The 21,729-nt window shown below is 42.0% G+C and overlaps 1 protein-coding gene across 1 annotated transcript; it reads right to left on the reverse strand.

Annotated features, from left to right (window-relative positions):
• Positions 1 to 6,387: 6,387 nt before the first annotated feature.
• Positions 6,388 to 20,131, reverse strand: CALM2 (calmodulin 2). Its single transcript, XM_068400039.1, has 6 exons — positions 20,024 to 20,131; positions 15,518 to 15,548; positions 9,924 to 10,067; positions 9,744 to 9,850; positions 8,720 to 8,855; positions 6,388 to 7,288 (listed from the first exon to the last, which is right to left on the reverse strand). The coding sequence occupies exons 1-6, from the start codon at positions 20,024 to 20,026 to the stop codon at positions 7,260 to 7,262; spliced, it is 450 nt and encodes a 149-aa protein (XP_068256140.1). The 5' UTR covers positions 20,027 to 20,131; the 3' UTR covers positions 6,388 to 7,259.
• Positions 20,132 to 21,729: the final 1,598 nt, after the last annotated feature.

Here is a 21,729-nt window from a genome sequence, read left to right on the forward strand (position 1 = left end):
AAGTATGCAAGAATGTGGACCTTTGACTACACCACTCAAATCTCTACCTAGGGAGAACAAAAAATACTTCTTGTACATGAAAATTGTGAAAACACAAAAGCAAAATATTCTGAGGAACTTATTTTAAAGCTCAGGTGAAGTAGACAATACAGGTCACGTATTATCTACTAAGAGTGATCCCTAGAGCTTTCACCCACTTAAACTCCAAAAGTGAGGCACAACTTGTTTCTCTCATATGTACGTATCTACATAAATGCTTACCTTGTCTTTAGAACGTAAGATGCTGGGATTTCTTCTTGGTGTTTTTAAGTGAGTATGTGGCTTTTCCCTGTCAAATCTACAAAAGCAGGAAGAGAGTACACAGAAGCACACTTTGTAGCGAGGTATTAGCTTTTGGTTTATAGATACTCTCTGCCTTCTCCTTTAAAACTGTGTGGGCTTCACTCATTTGAGCTGGGCTTCTTGAAGAAAATCTTATACTGCATAGCTACCTAGTATTAGCATCGGCTGAGTAAGCAGGTGGGTTGAATCTCTTGTGCACTTTATTCTCTGAAGACGTATTGGAAATGTAAACCCTCATTTCTATTTGTCTTTATTTTAATTAAAAGTTAGTCAAAGACTGATGAAAACTCAAACTGATATTGGATCCTAATTGTTTCATCAGTGAAATTATTAAAAATGGAGGAGAGTGGTTTCTTATGAAAATTATTGAAATAGCTAATCAATCCAGCACTATGTACATGTTTACAGGCTAAGTGAAATCTCTCATCTGGAAAGGCTCAAGAGTGTTCCCCAGAGGTATATGTCAGCAGGGAAATTTTGCCCTTCAACATGATTGGCAAGGCAGGGTCTGCCTCTCCCCTTTGAGGAAACGAAGTGTGACTAAAGTAGAGGACACCATTCATGAGACTCCTTTCATCCTACTGTGCTAACAGTGAATGGATGTAACTATCAGCATTTTTGGTGAAAGCATCCTGCTTTGGCTAGGTGTGGAAGAGAAGGCTGGATGAGGGCTGAAGGAAGAAATAAACACATATTTGAATACTGGATGCATTTTCCCCAGGCTTCCAATATAAAAATGTAATTGCATCAGATGTTCTCTGAAAACTGCCAGTTTGCTTAAGACTATTCAGCAAATTACCTCAATAGCTGCTTGCCTACACTTCACAGATAGATTGCAAGGAGGTACTTTTCTCTCAGATGCAGAATAAGATCTTGGGATTGATGTAGATGCTTCCCATCTGCTTCACTAGAAAACAAATGATTTTTTTTTTTTTAACTGCTAACATGGCAGGCAGACTTACCTTTAGATAGAGGCAGCCAAGAAAGTAAGGACCATGGATATGAAACCTTGCCCCCGCCACAATTTTCCCCAATTTCATTGATTTTGTAGTGAAGATTACTTTTTAATAAGAGCAAAACAGCAAAACCATTTTATACCTCTCTTCAGTAGCCAAAGAGGATTTATCAGAACCTTGGTAATAAAACCCATCCTCAAGTGCAATTTATGCCAGATAAATGATGAATCTACAGTATGGCAATTTGGGCCATTCTAGGAGGGACCTCCAGCCTAGACCACATGGAGGTTTCCTCAGGGTACATGGAGATGTGTCTCCTTAGTTAATGCTTCCTTAAGGAACAGTAGAACATGGGCAAATTCAAGGGAAAGAAAAAGCTGCCAGAAGTAAAGGACATTTTTTGGTAGCATTTCTTCCAAAGCCCAGTAAAAAAAACACAAAAGGATTTTAAAAGGTTTTAGGGGAAGCCACTGCTTGCAGAAACCCCCACAGCATTAATCCAGTTACAATGCTATAGCAAGGGGGTGGGAAAAGGATGGAAAAGCTAGCAGAGAGGCATAACTTTCCTCCGTGTTTAGCCTGGGCATCACAGCCTGTTTCAAAAATTAATAACAACAAATGATTAAAACAACAGGAAGAATTGCTAAGCGCTCATTTGCTCTTGCTTTCAGATGGTCTTGCAAACTGGCCCATTAATCTGGCTGGTGGGGATGGCTTCCTCATAGCAAAAGTCAACAGAAGACAATCCTCTTAATACTTTTTATTTCAGCAGCCTTTTAAAAAGTAACGTACATATAAATAAATGCCAATATTAATTCCATGGAAAAATGCCTAGCATTCTCAGAGATGAAAATGCAAATCAATTATGAAGTCTGTCTTAATTCTACCAGTCAGAAAGGAAAAAAATTCTAGTGACACATTACACTGCTTTGTGAATCAATTCTAAATTATTGGAGATTTTCACACATCCTAATCCATTAAGCAGCTTTATTTTTAAGCATATTCAATTGAATCAATGTAAAGACTACACTGACCATAGAGCTTTGGAGTACGCATGAGTGTCTAAATTATGATTTTCCTATTCTGTGTGAATGATTTGGCAGCAACAAGACTCTGCCTTTCCACTTTGGACACAGGGAGCTTCAATGGTCTCTTTCAAAGGCTTCAAATTTAGTTAATATTAGGAGAAACAGTGGCTACTAAGTTGGTTTTTTTTTTTTTTTTTAAGGCTATTTATTGGTTTAACCCCCAAGCTAAGCCCCACAAGTCACTTGCTCATTCTCCCCCTGGTGGGATGGGGGAGAGAATTGGAAGGGTAGAAGTGAGAAAACTCATGGGTTGAAATAAAGATGGTGTAATAGGTAAAGCAAAAGCCGCACGCACAAGCAAAGCAAAACACTGAATTCATTCACTCCTTCCCACGGGCAGGCAGGTGTTCAGCCATCCCCAGGACAGCAGGGCTCCATCACGCATAACAGTTACTTGGGAAAACAAATGCCGGCACTCCTAATGGACTTTGAATAATATTAGGTGTAAGAGTTATTGTATCATAGAGTCCAGTATCACATGCTCACTCTCTTGTCACAAAAATAATTCTCTCCCCTTTTCAAAGTTCTGTTAAGCATAGATCTATTATGCAGTATGCAAGTTTTTCCAGCGTTGTCCCTTTTGGCTGAATGTGACAGGTTTTTTATACTTAGACCGCACACCCCAGTGTATTCATATACATTGTCATCTCAAATACCTACTATTCTCACTTGGAAAAAAAGATTGCTTTTCAAGATTCATTTTTACAGTAGTTCTTTGATAAACTGAACAATTTTTAACTGAGAAGCCTTATCATTTGACAGACTAACTCTGAATTAGAATGAAACTTCCTTAAGTATCCATTACAATATGAAGACTTCAATGGAAAAGCCATTTTTAAATGCAGTATTTTAAGGAGAATTTTTAAACTCTCTCTAGTATTTCCCACTCACCCCCACTGGAAATGGCCAGCAGTAACAATTAATCCTGAACTATGGAAGCTCCCCTTACTTACACAACAGTTAGTAAACCATTTTAACCCAGCTTTTCTCTTAATTGGACTGAGTTGCCATCCAAGGAACATGGTATAGTCATATAACAGAGGTGATATACCTAAATACAAGAAAGCAACCATTTTGCTACTCATTGTGTCCAGGCTGTTACCAAACAATTCCTGGAAGTGGCCACTCAGATGCAGCAGATTTAGCTACTTTACTCCTGCAGAGTCAAGGCTTTAGAGACCAATGGCCCCATTTGAAAGACTAAATACCCACCCAGTCTGCATTACCTCCAGGGGGTACCATCAGCTGTGCTCTTGCCTTATATGCTCATCTACCTTCTGAGCTATAGTCTCCCTCAAATAATTAGACTGATCTTATTAGCAGGCTCCTAATCCTCACTTACTGTCTCCTTCACCCATTAGCCATGCCTAATTTACTAGCTATATCTTCACAGGCTGCAAGCTTAGCGGTTACTATTCCTCATCCAGGGATACACTCCCCCACCAAAATTCCACAGATACAAGTGACTAAGGAAGTATTTACTTTCGGGACAGCTCACAGCCTTGAGGTACACAGGTCTTCTACAGTCCTGCTTGGTGCCTCCTAACACTACTAGAATGAGTTAGAGACACACAAGCAATTACACATCTTCCTTCACAGGGAAACACCCCCATATGAAGGTAGGGTTGCACACCACAGTAAGCCTAGCAAGCTAGCAGGGGCACTTTCACCTCAATCATTTAGATTGGAAGGGATCTCTTGAGATCACGTAGTCCAACTTGCAGCTCAAGCAGGGTCAGCCAGAGCCACCTGCCCAGCACCTTGTCAGCTGGAGTTTGAATCTGCAGGGACTCCACAACCCATCTTTGACCACCCTCATAGTAAAAAGTGTTTTCTCCTGTTCATATAGAACTTAATCTTTTAAAATTTGTGCCCATTGCCTCTTGTCCCAACAGTGGGCACTACTGACATGATTCTGCCTCTGTCTTCATTCTCTCCCATCAGGTTTTTATAGGCATTGATAGGATCTCCCCCTAAGTCTACATGAGGGAAACGGCAGTCTTTACACATAAGATGTCTCACCTCGCCCCTCAGTTTAGAATAAAACAGCATCACCAGGTGTTTTACTGCAGTGTTGTACCATTAGTTTTTAACAAACAAGATGAAGGATTGTATCTTAACAAGCTACCAGGTGGTGAACTTGAAATTTCGGAATATTCCTACATACACACATATCCAGAAGTCTGCCTAGAGCGACCTAAGGGCTACCTGCTTCACAATAGCAAAAGCACCTGCAAACACACCTCAGCCAAAAGGTTCCAGTGATCAATGCCATTAACTTCCACCACACTTTACAGACTATACCTCAGAAGACATTCTTCCATTAGCAATAGTATTGAAAAGTACCTGCCCCCATTCTACAGTTGAAATATGATGTAAACTGGGCTACAAGACTTCAGTATTAACCTAGAAATCAGGCATTTCATTTAGGTAACAGCAACACAGACACACTAAACAAAACATCAGCTTTGATTCCTGTGACTAAGCACTCTGAACAGGGAGCACCTAAAATGACAGTAAATAAAGGTGGCCTTCTCATCACACATTTTTCACCCATTCATTTTACAAAAGGCAATTATCTTAGCCAAAGCAGTCTTTCATAACAGGGAGGACCCTCTCCTTTTTACCTTAGTCAGATGCTTCCAAACGCATGCCAAGTTGTAGCAGAAGACTATGGGTCAAAGTGTGATTCCCAGGCTACTGAAAGTCAAGACACCAGATTGGCAAGTACAAATTGTCAGATCCTTGTTTACATTACTTACCTTTAAAAAGGACACTTCCAATACTCCTGCAATTCAAACTCCGAAGTGGTTGTTCTGATGGTTCCATCAAATTCTCCTCATCCTGTGCCGGTTTAAGCACCTATGTCTTGTCCCCAAGCTCCCAGGCCACAGGATGAAGACTGGATAGGAAGTGTTTATTTGGTCACTCATTTTGTAGAAAGCAAACCTTAACTGCTAGAATATTTAGGCTGCATAAGCTTCCTGAATCAGATTGCCAGTGCAAAACAACAATTCTAAGGAACTCTGATGCTGGCAATTCAAACATTTTGGGCAAGCCTCCTTTGGAAAACCAATGGAGCTGCTTATAGTCCTTAGGGCTTTAAGATCAGTGACCATAACCATTTGATCAAGTATTTCTGAAATCAGGTTGATCAGCTGTCCTAATTTTACATGTTCACTGTAATCATAAATAACTCAAAGATGATTAGAACAGTTTTAAAACATTAGGTAACTGCTCTGCTGGGACAAGTGAGGGTAACCAGATGCAGGGGCCAATGCTTTGTTTAAAGGCAACCAGAATCCCCAAACAAGATAATCATATGCAAGATCAGTCAATTCTTGTTGGGAGAGTAGAGAGGCAAGGGGCACAACAGCCTCTAGCATTCTTTTGAGGTCTTGAATTTGTCCTTTGTTTTCCACTTTAAAAAAAAATTTAAACCTTGACAAAAAACTAGTGCTAGAAGCACAATCATGCTCATTAGCAGAGCAGTAAGAGAATGTTTTCCTTTTGTACTTTGAGCTGACTGCATCCTGAATGGCAACTCATACACAGCAGTTCCAGAAAAGCCCAGGTGTGAGACTAAGAGACCCCAATGTAGCAGCTGACAGGGAATAAACTCCAAAATAATTAAAAGAAAGCAAACAGGTTTAGTTGTCCGAACAAGGAATTTTAATTTTAGGTCAACTATTGAACTAGGTCAACATCCAGTTCACAACGTCTACAGATAGTGGGCATAGTCAGTCACTACGGTAAGTTTATTGAAGCACCAAGCTCCACACAAGACTGTAAAATACATTTTAAACTACTAGTAAGAAAGCTTCTTCAAGTCAACAATACTATTAAGGGCCAGAGTTTAAGGACTAAGTTTTCACCTTCCAAGCTATTTTAAGACAGCCAATCCATTGCATAAGCAAACCAAACTGCTACATACTGAAACACAGAGAGCAGCAACTCTATTGAACAATTCCTGTAAATAATTCAAGGATACATTGAAACAGTATGGGTAAATTGTAATTTTTTATTGGAAAACAAATATACAACTTGGAATGGATTTGAGGCAAATCGTGCCATAAGCAGATTTTTTTGAAAATAAGTGGCTAAACAAAGTTTAAAAAGCATAGTAACAAGAGGAGAAAATGTTTTCTGGTACAGGACCAGCAGTACAAAAAAAACTTGTGTACGAGTACCTGGATAAATCACCCGTTTTGCATTAGTGCAACTTAAGTTTCATATTGTTGACTGTCAATCGTCCACAATGTTAAGACTCCACATTTCAACAACATGTTACAGGTATGGCCACAAACAAGTTACTCTGAAGTAAGCTAGGAGAATTATTTTTACAGTGCATTAGCCGCATATATATATATACTATTCACATGGTTTTATCCTGCAGTTAGCTGCAAGAGTTCTTATCCTCCATCACAGAAAGTGGAATAAACTCCTTTATGTACTGGAGAAGTAGAGCCAGCATGTCGCTTTAACTAAGGAATTGCTAATGCATGCTAAACCCTAGCTGACTTTATGTAACTTGTTACACTAGTCATACCTAAGTCTAAGAAAGCTACTTTTTTTAAACAGACAACCCAGATGTTCCCTCAGTTAACCAACTCCATCTAACTTTAGATGTGCAGAAGGGCTTAAATATCCAGAGTAAGCCACATGCAACATTTGTTACTTAGATCAATTTTCCAAAAATCAGAACAATGACAGTAAGATAAAGGAGAAAAACATGGAGGAATGGCCTTCTAATTACTATACATGCATATTCTTTTGACAGTAAGGGAAAAACCTTTTACAGATAAGTTACAAACAGAGAAAAGGCAAATAAACAATTTTGTACAAGAAATTTAACACATTCTGTACAATGTCTTCACTTCGCTGTCATCATTTGTACAAACTCTGTAAAAGGAAAGAGTTGCATAGGAGTTATTCAGAGAAAAAAGTGAACTGCAAGATCTGAGAAGTGACCTGCCTTACCAGTGCTGAACAGTTTCAAAACTATGTTTTCAGTTATATTCAAAAAGGCATCTTCACAGCAGTCCCCTTTTCCACCAATCACACTAAAACCCACCTGTTTTTAATGGCAAAAGGCCTCTACTTCTATCAAAAAAAATTGGTCCCTCAGTGCACTGGTGAACAGCCTTACTTCCAAAATAGAACATTACAGGGTCCTCATACCCACCAACATACAGATAGGGACAAGTTATCCAAGAATGACTAAGATCAGTAGAAATCTTGCTGAAGTGACAATCAGTTAAGCAGGTGTACAAGCAAGACATTGTGTTGGTTTGAATTTTTTTCAAAGCAGAATAGCTCAAGTCTTACTATTTTGCCTGACTGGCTTTAAGCCACTGAATCATTGCTTATTCACAGCACATTGGAAGTTAGATCCCACAAAATAGGATTCTTCACTTATCTTGGTGAACCATAATTTCGGGTACTATAACAAAAAGAAACTGGGAACTTAAGAGGGCTTAACTAGTTGTTCAAGTTTCAAAAGAGCAACTGGAAACAAGGATGCCTACCCTCTCTAGTGCCAGCCTCTAAACAGCCTATTTGCAAGTGCAGTTATGGAGTAGCAGCCTTGTTCACAAAAACACCTTTTCACTCACAGGGGTGCTCATCCTGAGGCCACAACCAAAAAGGCCTTAAAGGGAAGCCACACCTACACCTCAGAAACAGTAAGGGTATTATCTGAAAATAACGCAGCTCTTTTCAGATGTTCAGGAAGTTAAAATGAAAACAAGCTTAGTGCTTCTGAGCTGCAAGCAACTGTTTAACAGAACTCCTCCTGCTTGCATGACTTCGTCAATGCCATAAAGAAGGAAATAGAAATAAGCTACTGCTGCAGCTGATTTGTGTGAAATCACTTAAAAGGTCTTCTAAAGGCCTTGAGATTTCTGCATATTTTAGAGGATTTCCCCCTTTAATTAGTAATTTTAAAAGCAGTAATAAGTGAGTGACTTGCTACAGTCAGATCAACATTCATTAGTTAACAGAACAGTATGAACAGTACATGACCATCTCTGCTAGCTTCCTTATTCTAATGGTCATTAGACATCATTAGATTTAGAAAGTTATTTCTTACACTGCACCGTTGAATAGTCATTTTTTGCCTTTGGCACAAAGGTAGCAATAACCCACTCAAACTTAAACCTATTTAGATGTACACGATGTACATACTAAAAGACATTAGCTTATAGGAACACTTAACTGTTGAGAAGATCCCATCTGAACATTGCCCTATTTAAACTCGGTGCAGCTAACAGCATCTACACAGTCACCAGCATGAAAGCACTACACAAAAAGAATAGGTTAACAACTCCTTACCTTCATAGTTTACTTGACCATCACCATCAATGTCTGCTTCCCTAATCATTTCATCAACTTCTTCATCTGTTAGCTTCTCCCCAAGATTTGTCATCACATGACGGAGCTCTGCAGCACTAATGTAACCGTTACCATCCTGGTATGGGAAAAAAGGAAGACTGGAATAGACTTGTGTAAGGCCTAGTAACTTAACTATAACTTAAGAATATTGCAGAACAGTTGAACATTAAGAAGTTAGCAGAGCTATAATCGCTAGCATTTGCACACAGCAAGCGAGAGCTGTAAGCATATCTTCATTATTGTCCAGGATTTTAGTCTTAAAAACATTTTAAAAACAACTTACCCAATACAGTCTACTTTGGCTGAGACTTTATCCTGAGACTTTTTTTAATCACTGACAAAGCAACCAGCACCTTTTGCAACCCTTTTAGGAGACAGATGCCTGGTTCAAGTGTCTATTTCTCAGAACAGAAGCTACTTATTTCATTCACCTGTTTCATGGGAGTCTAGCACAAAGCCACAAGGCCTTCAGAGACCACTTTCACATATTTCATTCTAGTTGAGACACTAGCTGGATATCTAAGTACTAGTGTATACAAAGTCTGGACTGACTTTTTGCCCCCCCACACCCCAAGGTACTTAACATCATAGATTTTGTTTAAAAGTACATCTTGCTTAAGAAGCTGAGTAACTTTACTAAGTAAATTGCTAAATGAGTCAAAAAACTAAGTCAAAGATTTAAAAGACTACGATTTTAAACATTTAAGCAACTTCCCTGCCAGTCTTGTACAAGTATTCTAGTATCATAGCAAATGGTAGCTTAAAAGTATCACCCACCACTATCACAATGACTTATTTGACTTTCAGGTACAGCACCACAGTAGACTGGAACTTTAGGGTGACTAGTGAACCTAGAGGTTCTAGATGACAGGACTGCAGATACCCATCAATTCACTGAGGAAGCTCATTAGAAGTCAAACTGAGTTTTTGACAGAAATATTTGTTAAGATAAACATTTTAGTACCTTGTCAAACACACGGAACGCTTCTCTAATTTCTTCTTCACTATCTGTATCTTTCATTTTTCTTGCCATCATTGTCAGAAACTCTGGAAAGTCAATTGTGCCATTGCCTGCAAGATAGTTACTTTGTTAGAAAAACACGTTTTAGTCACATTATTAAATTACTTACTAGTAAAATCTTACCATCAGCATCTACTTCATTGATCATATCCTGTAGCTCTGCTTCTGTGGGGTTTTGACCAAGCGATCTCATCACTGTCCCCAACTCCTTTGTAGTTATAGTACCATCACCATCCTTGTCAAATAGTGAAAAAGCTTCTTTGAATTCTGTGTGACAAAAAAAAGGAGTTAATCCCTTCAGCTTTGAAATGTTCAGTTTACTTAATCACATAAGAATCCACTGCTGCTTATTGCTGTAAATTACAAAACTTGATTTCATTATCTTAATAAAATTTCAGTATACTGCTCAGTTTGCTATAATTGTAACACCAATATGGAAGCACCAGCATCTGGAAAACAACCTGCCAATCTACCAGTCAACCACATTTTGACCAAATAAGATGGTAGCTCATCCATTTCAGAAGTACTCAGATGTTTGTTAACTATCTATCTTGAACAAGGATCCCTAATACAGAGCTGAAAGGAACAGCTATCTGCAACTAGAATAATCCACATCCTTGGTAGGAACTCTTTATCTCATGAGAAAACAATATGAAATTACTTTAAGATGAAAAATGGTACTCAAAATACAAATGCTACAGCTTAATCGCACTTCTATTACTAAAAGAGGATACGACTTAATGGGAAAAGGTATAATCAGACCAAACTAAAAATAGTTTCTCATTATAATTCACTTCCGCTGGACATGCAAGTCTGAACAGTATATGCTACATGAAGCTGCAGTACCCAGCACCACAGGTCTGCGCATTTGGCCATACCTAGCTAAAAAGGAACTTCTCCCAGCTCTCTCTCCCATTGGATTTCTGCAGTTCTTCAGCCTATGTTTATACACGACTCCAGTCAGTTGTTTAAGGAGAAAAATCACTGGAGTCTTAATTTCTGAAAAGTTGCTTAGAAAACGGCTTCAGCCCTGCTGTACCCTGAAACAGCCTTCATGGAACTAGTCAAAAACAGTTTTAAGACTGCTTAACTGTGTTTCAATGCTACCTCTTAACCCCCTACAATGGCTGTATTGTAGCCAGCAATATTAATACAAGCATAAAATGTTTAATTGTCCAGTCCAAAAATGGAATTGGTTTTAATCCACACCATCTGTTTGTCTTTGGCTACACACGTTAAACTAGCTCACTGGACTGTAGTAGCTCATACACAAATTACAGTTAAACACGAACAACTTATCTATTCCCTTGTATAGTTCAGTTCTTTTATAGCTTTCAAGGCACCAGAGATCATGCCTTTGGAGAACTCCTTAGCTCAAGGGTACTCCTGCATGAGAAATACTTCCAAGCAGCCAGCTTTCCAGATGGTGGGTTTCACAGACCAGAATTAGACAACAGTAAAAGTTGTGTTCTCACATGAACTGCATGAAGTCTTACTTCATCCATTTCGTACTCTGAAACACTCAAGACTAGTACAAGCTGGCAAGTGTTGAAAATGCAACTACAAAACCAGGCTTTTTATAGTTCATGAAGGCAGCTATAATACCAGAGCCACAGTTGAGTCCCATCCAGGAAAAATCCACTCTTCTACATCTAACAGTTTAAAGTGTTCCAAAAGCCAACTCCCACTGTTCAGCACATAAGAATCAGAGCAAAGCTGCCACAGGACCAGACAAAAGTTTCAAGCCAGTATTGTATAATCACAAAGCAGAAACAGGCCTACCCAAACAGACAGCTATAACCTCTACCTACAGTAACTTCCAAACAGTCTTTGGGGCTAGTTTCAGTCAGCTTGGAGGCAACAGAGAGGTTTGTTAGAAGTAAAGTTTTACACCAGGGAAGAAAAGGCTTTTCGGTCAAGCCTAGTAGAGAAGCTCCTAGTGTATCATGGAAGGACCTCAAAAGGGGAACACTGAGTCTTCAAAGGTCAGGTACTCAAGTGTTGTTCAAAATGTTTAGCTGTTAACCACTTCATCCTGAGCTTGAATGTCAACTGTCACTAACCCAAATATGAAGCAGACTTCACAGTACTGCAATGACCCTGCTTAGAAAAAGTAATACTGACTTGTTACACAAAATTCAAAGATTTGCTTTCTACAACATGGGCCATTCAGCAGTATATTCTGAACACTTGAAATGAACCACTCAAAGGACAGCTCTTTACCTTCCTTTTACTTAAAGAAGCTGTAGGCTAACAACCAACCAGTTATAAATCATAACCATAAAGTAAATTGAGTCAAAAATCAGCAGCATATTCCTGTTTGAAATACTGAATCAAGTTAGGAATACAGTTAAAATACCTCTTTAACCACTTCTAGGAACCACCTCCAGTAATTAGGACAAAGGATTAACAACCTATGCAGATACAGTTTAGACCAGAAGAACACCCTAGCATAGCTTTGGAGGATCTGCCACAATGGCCAGTGAAGGCAGCTATGAAATACTGAAGTTTAGTGAGCAACTCAATTCTGGCTTCCTGCAGCATGAGATTATAAAACACACCTCCCACACTTAAACACCTTATGACTCCAAGTAGCATGTAAAGCAAATCCTCCCTCTATTCAACACTCCTCCATATCAAACGGAAATGGAAATTTTCTTGTATCCTAGGTAAGGTTAACCTGTCAGAAACCTGAGGACAGTACCAGCAGAACCACTCAGCTTCAGGCCAGCCTACGAGGTTTCAGCCTTTCCTTCCTTCTGAAAACCTCACTGCATCAAGAGAAAAGAGTACTTCCAGGTCCCACACAAGAAAGGCTAGGCCAACAGAATGTGAGCTGTTCTAACACTAGCTCTAAGTGTTCTATTTAACAATAGCTTCTGAGGCACCTCTGCACACATCACCTTTCCAGATGAAGTGGCAATCTTCACTGACCCAATATGTTCAGAGAACCAGAACTACCATTCTGACTCTCACACAGTTTAGCCAGCTATGTCTGGAACTTTTATAGGAGAATGTCAATTGTTTTCTTCACAGCTACCAGGAGCTCAACACTTAAACAAGACTATTTCTACTATGAAATAAATTCTAAGTAACTCTTGTGGTCAGATCCCCAACTGAGAACCACAGCACACTAAAGGAACAAGGCATAATGAACACCATACATAGACTTACTTTTTCAGAGAGACCATTTAGACCACTTTGAGGTCTAGTGGAAGTAAGTATAGCTCACTAGATCAGCTGCTTTGGGACAAAAGCATCTTTAGATTTTTTTTTTCCCGCCCCAACACTCACATCAAATGGTCCTGACCCATGTACCTCTTTTAATACAATACTTAACCAAAGGGATACCCATTTGACTCTAACTTCAATTCTCACTGAATGAAGCTGCAACTAGCATTCACATTCTGTACCTACTCAGCTTTCAAAGTCAGTCTTTCACATGAACAAAACCTGGGAAGTCTTTCACCCCTACCTATAACGATAAAAAGCTTCGGTTCTATAAGAATGAGTTACCACAGGAAATAAGAACATCTGGAATCTTTAACAACTGTATTCTGGTGCTTCACAGCAGAGGTGGAAGATTTGTTTTAAGCTCAGAAGTGGCTGCTTTAACTACTTTCACCTTCTATTTAAGAAAGGAAATGTTGTCTCTACCTTTTACTACCGTTTTTTAAGCCCACCCTCAAATCAAAAGCTAAGTATCTTCAGATAAGCCAAAATGGAATGGTAGAGGGCTCAAGCCTTTAAAACCACAGTCTCTGTAAAACATGCAAACTGTATCTGTAACAGTTTTCCCATGCAAGACACTGGCCTTCAGAGAAACTAAGCAGACTGCTTAGTCAGCTGCAACTCTTCCTAAGCAGTACTAGGGATGGTTCCTTAACAGACCAGCAGTGGGCTTGTCTTCACATCAGAGGCTTATGGTTTACTTGCAAACACATCCGCTTCATGAAATACCAGAGCTGAACTGAAAGTGGCAGGCCATTTTACACAGGATACTAACACTAAGTTATACTTTTGTTCTCTCCACACAGATGAAAACCCTCTATTCCAGTATGACAAACTTATTAATATTCACTTTGGGCTCTGAGAACTATACTATCATTACTGAATAGCTAACATTTGCACTAATCCTGAGGTAGTGTTAATAAGCTTCCTGTTTATATCCTATAATCAACCACATCAACTAATACAGGTTCTACAGTTAAGAACTGCAACAATGAACCATTATTGAAAAGACAGCAGTGACAACTGATAAAGCCTGCTCCAACTAAACTGATCACAAAACCCTTAAGATATGTAGGTCACTTACAGAAAAAAATCTTGAGTTGAACTAGATTTGGCTTGTGCTTACTCATAAGACAGTACCATGGCAACAAGTAAATACACTAAGGACTTTCCACAAAACCATAATTAGTCCCCTATGAGTTAAAGCAAGCTTCTGAAGTCTAAAAGCTACAGAAGAATGTTCTTACACTTCAAATTTGGCAATTATGGTAAAAACAAACTAGTTATTATGACACTATTGTTTAATAAAGTGTCTTCAAGAGATACATCATAGTTAAATAGCAACATCTCTTCCAGGCTGTTATTCGTATGCTTGACCTAGTACTATTAGATTAGCAGACCCTAACACCCTCTAAAATCATTTCACATGACAGTTATGCACACCGAGACTTTCTAGTATTAACACTGTACATGTGTGTCACAGTTTAAAGCTGGGCCAGCTATTAACCATGTGGCAGATGCTCTCTGTTAACCCTCTCCCCCCCCCCAAGGGAAAGGGAAAAGGGAGAGAGACTTATGGGTTGGAAAGTTAAAACAGTTTTAATAAACTATAATAATGAAAAAGAATATAATAACAATAATAATAGAAATAACCAAATATATACAAATATGTACAAAACCAAGATCAAGAGCTTGGAAATCCTCCTCAGGCAGAGTTGCTCCCCCCAGTACAGAATTCTGTATTACCAGCTTTAAGTCACATCAATTATTGAAGTTGAAATCAGTCTTCCAAGAGCAGTGACAGATATTAGTTTGTGCAGCCTGCATGAGTAGGCAACATAACAAGAAGTTTTAGCCACTAGCAGACAATTGTCAGTGCATAGAAACCACTGTTAGGGGGCCAATACTAAGATGCAAGAGATGCGTATTTGTTTAAGCATTTCAGAGGAAGCACCAGACCACCAGAGCAGTGCACAGAACACTTGTGTCCAAGTACACAATGCAGTTCCAAATATGGAATATCAACAGTTGTCATCATGAAGCAGGTCTCTGCTGTCATCAAAAACAGCCACTCTGAAACATCTCTGCTGATAGGAGACTGCAAAGTAAAATTATTTTTGCCCTGTGTCAGAAGAGCACTCCAGATTCCAAGTCTTGCCCCAAGATTTACCCCCGCCACTGCTTTTCAGTCTGCACTTGGGACAATTCTATAGCCATGACAAAAAAAAAAAAGAGTCCCAAGTCTACTAGCTAGTAAAGTTCCGAGGACTGTCTAACTATTCTAGAGGACAAAACTTCAGATTCATTATATCCATGGTGCTTTTACAGTAGATAAGCCTTTAAAACTTAGGTGACAAATTAAAACATTCCACAATACTTCTCTAGTAGCTAAGAACGCTAAATATCTTGTGTAACACAGACTGTCACTGGATTAAGAGATGTGCCAGGTCAAGTAGGAGTAGCAACACAGCACATAAAAACCTTACCTGCAATCTGCTCTTCTGTCAGTTGATCAGCCTGCAATAAAAGAGAATATCATTACAGTTGTGGCAAAAGTTCAAGGCAAAATAAGACACAGACCTGTAGAGACCTCTGAATATGGCAGCTGCTCTTCAGGACTTATCTGTAGCATTCTGAAATAGTTATAACTAAACACAGCTCAAAAGTCATCAGGATTGCTTGCTCAGTAAGAACTGGCAGCCTGACCTCATTTCCTGACCCTGCAGTGTCTAGTACACCCAAATAATGTATTATCATATGTATCAATCAATTACCCAAACACTAGCAAACTCCAAGGCACACAGGTCCCTCTAGACCAGTTTTAAAAACTCATTAACACAGCAGACTAGTGGTCGTAATACTTGGGCAAACTAGCCTCATTTGTAACACGAAACACTTCAGGACCAAGTAATGCAGCAGTAACCCCCAAATCCCAAATTTAAGGCAGACTAGTCTCTTTTGCTAAGTTACAATGCTATAATTAGAAAAATACACTCCTCTAGAATTAAATCATCCCTTTGACTAACATGAACCTTCATGTCCAAGACATGGCTGTAAAAAACAGAGTCCATATAATCAGTACTAGCAGGTTCAGCGCAAACTGGTAATTTCAATGCATTTGTCATAAGGCTGTCTAGACTTTTTTTTAAGACTATTTTCTACAGACTCAAGTAGCATAAGATAGTTTACAGGGCCAACAGAGGAAGGTTCAGTGGTGTAAGGCATATAATTTCAGTATCAGTTGGGTAAGCCCCAGTTTATACCTCATCTTGCTCTATCACTGCACAGTTTTGAATCAATTGGATTCGACAGCAATACAAAAACCTCAGCCTTTGAGGCCAAACCCAAAGTGGACTTCACTCTTGAAAGACCACAAAGGTGTTTGAGGACTGCAGACATTCTTTCCTTAGGTTTTCAAGTCAGCTGATTCTTCACATAAATTCTGAATAGCTTCAGCTGAGTTGCAGTAACAAGGCCATACAATTCCTTCAAGGAAGCTCCTTGGGCTCTTTACCCCATAGTACTCCATTGAAGAGTCAAAAAAACCCCTTTATAATACAGAAAAGACACACTCACTGCCTAAGTTCAACACTGCTTTTTTAGTTTTGTTCCTATTGTGACCATTTCAACAACAACCTATTTATAATTACTGCAATATTGACAGTTAGAAACATCTTCAGTCTTTAGCTGTGCCCAAAGGTCTCTCTACACATTAGCCACCTGCCAAGGAAATACCTAGAAAAAGGGATATACACCACGTGTTAATTTTTACTTTACTAATTTCAATTTGAATTACATTTCTATATTGCGTACAAACTTCTGTTACCAGCTTCTGGTTATTCTTTCTGTAACAGAAGTGAGGTTAGCTCCTCAAGCAACCATACAATAGCTAAACTGCTTACAAAAATATGCATACGGTACAGCAGCAGCTCAAAATAAAGGCCACATTCGGCAATTTCTCAGACCACCTATGGCCCACCTACTCTGAGAATCAAGATCACACTACTGAGCAGCCAATGGGTATTTGCACTTCTGGACTCTACTTGTTCCAACTTCACTAGCTGTAGGAAGTATTTCCATGCAAGTCCAACTTTTAATCTTGAAAAAAAAATAATGAGACAGTCTAGGGTGGCAGCAAAACTGCCGAGAACATCACCAATTCAACATTAGGCTTTGAGATGGCAGCGTTCTGCTGGTCAATTACCTGAAGCCTAACAGATTTCCACTTGTCTGGAGCATATCATTAACGCAGACAGATCCATACCTTTGCATGCTATTTACATTTTTATTGCTCGAGTAAAGAGAATGATGTGCTACATTTCTGTAGGATATTTATATCCACAGAAAGCTGTAGATCAGATTTAAGTAGCAAGAACCTAGTTTATTTAGGTCAATACTTATGGGTTACCAAGTTGAGTCACATACTGTTTTATATAAACAGTTTTATATAAAGACATGACATTAAGCAGTGTTTAAGCTGTTAAGTGTTCCTGAACTCTTCCTCTCTAACTCTTCCAGCAACTTAAAACATCCTACAGCCACTAACCATAAATTTGGATAAGCTTTGTCAGTACCTGTAAGAGGTACAGGGTTTGACAAGAGCACGAAGCTTATTAGAAGCCACAGGTACATGGCAGTTGAAAGATAAGCTAGGAGGTGGGGCAAGGTTGAACAAACACCATCTGTACTCTGCAGTGCTAGGCTCTGCAGGGACTTCTGCGCAACAGCGGTAAAAGGCGGAGCCAGCAAGTCTGCCAGATCACTCCCTCCCGTGCCACTCAGGTGGAGGGCTATCAGCCCGGATCCATGCATGTGAGCTACAGGCCACAGCAGTCTTCCAGAGTTCTTTGTCCTGAACTTAAGCTAGATACTCACACACCATACATGTGACAGTACACACAGCTTCAGTAATGCAACCCAACTTCAGAAACAAACAGTTAAATCACAACTGGAACACGCCTATGCTGCAGTTTTGATATGCTCCTTAGTATGTCCAAGATCCACCCGAAAATCTCCTTGGACAACCACAGCTTTGACACGGCATTCTCCGATTCATGTTGCAGCACTTTCATTTTCACTGAAATAGCTCCCATCCCCCCGCCTCCAGATTATGTTGAGGGCCTGACAAAGAATCTAAGCCTCCTCGGAAAGAAGGGGAGCTGTTGTGTATGCAGCAGTTTCAGCAGCACATGCAGCCTCTAGAGGTAGTGTTTCATTACAGTTGTAGTTGCTATGCAGTAATCAGTTTGGAAGATCCTCAACAGAGCCGACTAACACTGCCTGATAGAGAGCTATCAGCTAATCACAGAACAGATGACACTGTCCCCCTCCGAAACTTGGCATTTTGGTATATTTCACAGGTGTTAGATCTGAATGGACAGTTCTGTTCTGGCAAGATTAACTGAAGAACGAGAACTAGACAGACTAGCGTATAAGAGCTAAAATTATGCTTTTAGTAGGTTAGTTTATTTTAGGAGCAAAGCATTCTATTTTATCTAGCATGTGCAGTATTGGACAACATATATTCACAGGTTTAGCCAGTCTGGTCTGTCAGGATGAACTATAACCACATTCAAAGTGTCACTGTGCCTCCTGGACACACCCATTTTTATATAGACCTTGCTTGAAGATACTCCATTTTTGGTTCTGTACAGATGACAACTAAAAGCAGTAGAAGTCTTTTGGTGCTAGAGTCACTGCTTTCTTCCTTTATAGATGGTTTGCTATATAGGTTCACAATTCAAACAAAACGACAAACTCGGGCTTCTGTTCACCTAGTTTCTTTGCCCAGAGAGGGCACTACAAAAAAACCTTAATTTTAAGTACCCATCGTTCACATTAGACGCGGCGAGACGATAGTGATCTGATTCCTTAAAAGCATGTAATGAATGAAAAGGCAATTCAACTATACTGCGTGTTCTCTTAATGCAGAGATAGTACTCAGTGGTCACTGGTTTTGCTTTTGCGACAGTTTTCCTTTTTGTACGTGTTTCAATATCCAACAACTCAATAATTGTTTTAATTAAAAAAAAGCTAAACTCATATCCTTTAGATTGAATCTGAAACAATTCTCCAATTCCACAAAATGCGTTCTATCTCAATAATTGATTAAAATCCTAAACAAATGTACTACTAGGAAAAAGAAATTGTGCTTGATCAACAAAATGCAGAACTGTCCACCGCAATGACCAAAACGGGAAGCCAAAACTGTTAAAAAAAATCCAAATCCCTCGTTCAATAGAGCCACCGACAGCAAGGCGTTATCATGAAATCGGCAGGGGAGAGCGGCTGCAACGCGAGCTGACAACAGGTCTAGCAAGGAGGGAGATGGTGCAGTGAGGCAGCCTGCCCCTCATCATCATGCTGCTCAGAAGCTGCAGGGCTCCGCAGTGCATTATTGCCAGGCGCAACACACCTCGCTCGCGAGCCCGACATCTTGGGCGCCCGCCGCAGCCGCCGCCTCCCCAGCCCCATTCAGCCGCACACGCCGGCTTGCCGGGGAGGGGGGGCAGGAAGAGATAAGAAAGTGGAGCTGGTGCCATCGTGGCAGCCTCCTTCCCCCTCCCGGCACCCCCTACGCGGGTGTCCTCCCAGGAGGAACCGTTATCTGCCGCTTTCCCCCCCCGCCCGACAAAGCGTCATGGCGCCCGCACCGAAGGGCAGTTTGAAATTTGAATCCGCACCAACGCCCCAGGGCGGGAAAGGGACCCGGGCGGGATCCGTCCCCCGCCACTTCCTCCCACACACACGGCGCCTCCGAGCGCGACCCTCCACCCGAGCCTGCCCGCGCTGAGCCCACCGGCCACACCAAGAGACGCCTTCACCCCTACCCCCACCCTTCTTTGCAGGCGACCTCGCCCCACAGCAGCCAAACCACCTGCCCCCCCCCATCCGCACCCAACCACAGGCACTCGCACCCCCCCCCCTCCCCGCACCGAGCCCCGGACCAGCACCCGCAGAGCCCTGTCGCTACCCGATGCCCAGGGACTCACCATGGTGGCCCGGCCTGGCTGTGGGGTGTGGTGGAAGCTAACGACTGCACGGGGGACAGGAGCTACCCGCCCGCTCTACGGCTCGCCTCACACTGAGCCCTGCCCGGCCGCCAGCAGTGCCTCATAAACCTCCTCACCGCCCGCCCGGATCGCTCCGCGCCGCTCCCTCCCCCCTCTCCTTTCCCCGCCAGGGAACGGAGCTGCGAAAGAAGTCCCGGCTCTTCGCGCTCTTCTCGGCAGGCCCCCCCGCAGTCCCAGCGAGTCCCCTTTCTGCCCCCGGTCACCCACGCTCCGGCGCAGGAGGGGGTGAGGTGCGGGAAAGAGGGGGGCTGCGCTTGTGAAACAGCGGGAGGAGGTGCCGGAGGGGGCAGGATGAGGGACTATTTCTCTGGGTGGAAGAGGATTTTAGAAAAAAAATGCCGAGGGGTGCGGCGACTCCAGAAGGAGGGCGCTGATTGGCGGGTTCGTACCTGCAATGCGTCACTTGGACATGCACAGTCTGGGCTGGGAAGCGGTTACCCCTCCCCCCACGCCCGCAGTGCGCGAGGCCCGGCCCGGCCCGGCCCGGCCTGGCCTGGCGCGGCGCGGTGCGGCGGGGCCGGGCCCGACCCGGGGGGCGCCGCCGGCGGCCTGCCCCGCTGTCCCACTCCCAGCGCTTGCAAAGGGCGGGCGGCCTGTGGGGCCGGCAGGGTGTGCCGGGCGGGCAGAGCCCCAGCGCCCCGCTGCCGCGGCGGACACGCGCGCGGGGAGCGGGAGCGGCGGCGGACACGCGCGCGGGGAGCGGGAGCGGCGGCGGCCGCAGAGGGCCCGGGGCGGAGCGGGGCGGCGGGGCGGGCTCCGGAGCGGAGCCCCCCGCGGCTGACGCGGCCTCCTTCCACGGACAAACCGTGCAGGCCGCGGCGGGCGTTGTCGCTCGGCCGCTGCGGGGGCGGGGAGGAAGGCCCGGCGGGAGCAGACCCCGCGCCGCAGGCCTCGAAGCGGGGCCATGGCCCGGCTTTGGCTGCAGCCTCTCATGGCGCGTTCCCCTGAGACCTAAGCAAAGCGCACCTGAGAAATGTATCCCCGAGAGCGCCTTGCCAGAACATTTCAAGAATGTTCTGAATCACACACTTATCTCGGTGTGCTCCGGAAAGCCTCACACACAGCGTTCCTAAATGAGACTCCCTCTGAATCCAGCACAGTCCAGAAAAATTCCCACCTCACTCTGCAAGTCAGAGATGCCTCATCGCTGGTAGCATTGTTTAAAAGAACAGATTCCCCTGTTACAAACGTACACCTTGGTCTTGTGCCTGAAAAGGACGGATGGCCAGCAACTCTTGAGCTAAAATCTCGAGACTTACCAGGGTTTTCTCTAAGATGTATTTGGGCAAATTACTTCAGACAAGATTGTCAAACTTGCAAATATATTTTCAAAGGCATATAGTGTACTTAAAATCAACAGATAATTCAACAAATAGCTGCAGTGTTGGCTGAGTTCAGTGAAAGCCCTACCTGTCATCTCCGAAAACCACAGGGCTTATTTTGGGACCATAAATATGAAACTTTGGGAGCCCAAGTCTTGAGTTTTATGACCCAAGTTTGAAAACATTATCAGTCACAGTCAAAATTACCTACTTCCATATCTATTGCAATTATTATTTAGCTGATATTTAAAAAGTACTTATAAATGAATAGTGTTTTATACCTATCTACTCATTACTGTTATT

Source organism: Nyctibius grandis, chromosome 1 (genome assembly GCF_013368605.1).
Source record: "Nyctibius grandis isolate bNycGra1 chromosome 1, bNycGra1.pri, whole genome shotgun sequence".
Taxonomy (NCBI): Eukaryota; Metazoa; Chordata; class Aves; order Nyctibiiformes; family Nyctibiidae; genus Nyctibius; species Nyctibius grandis.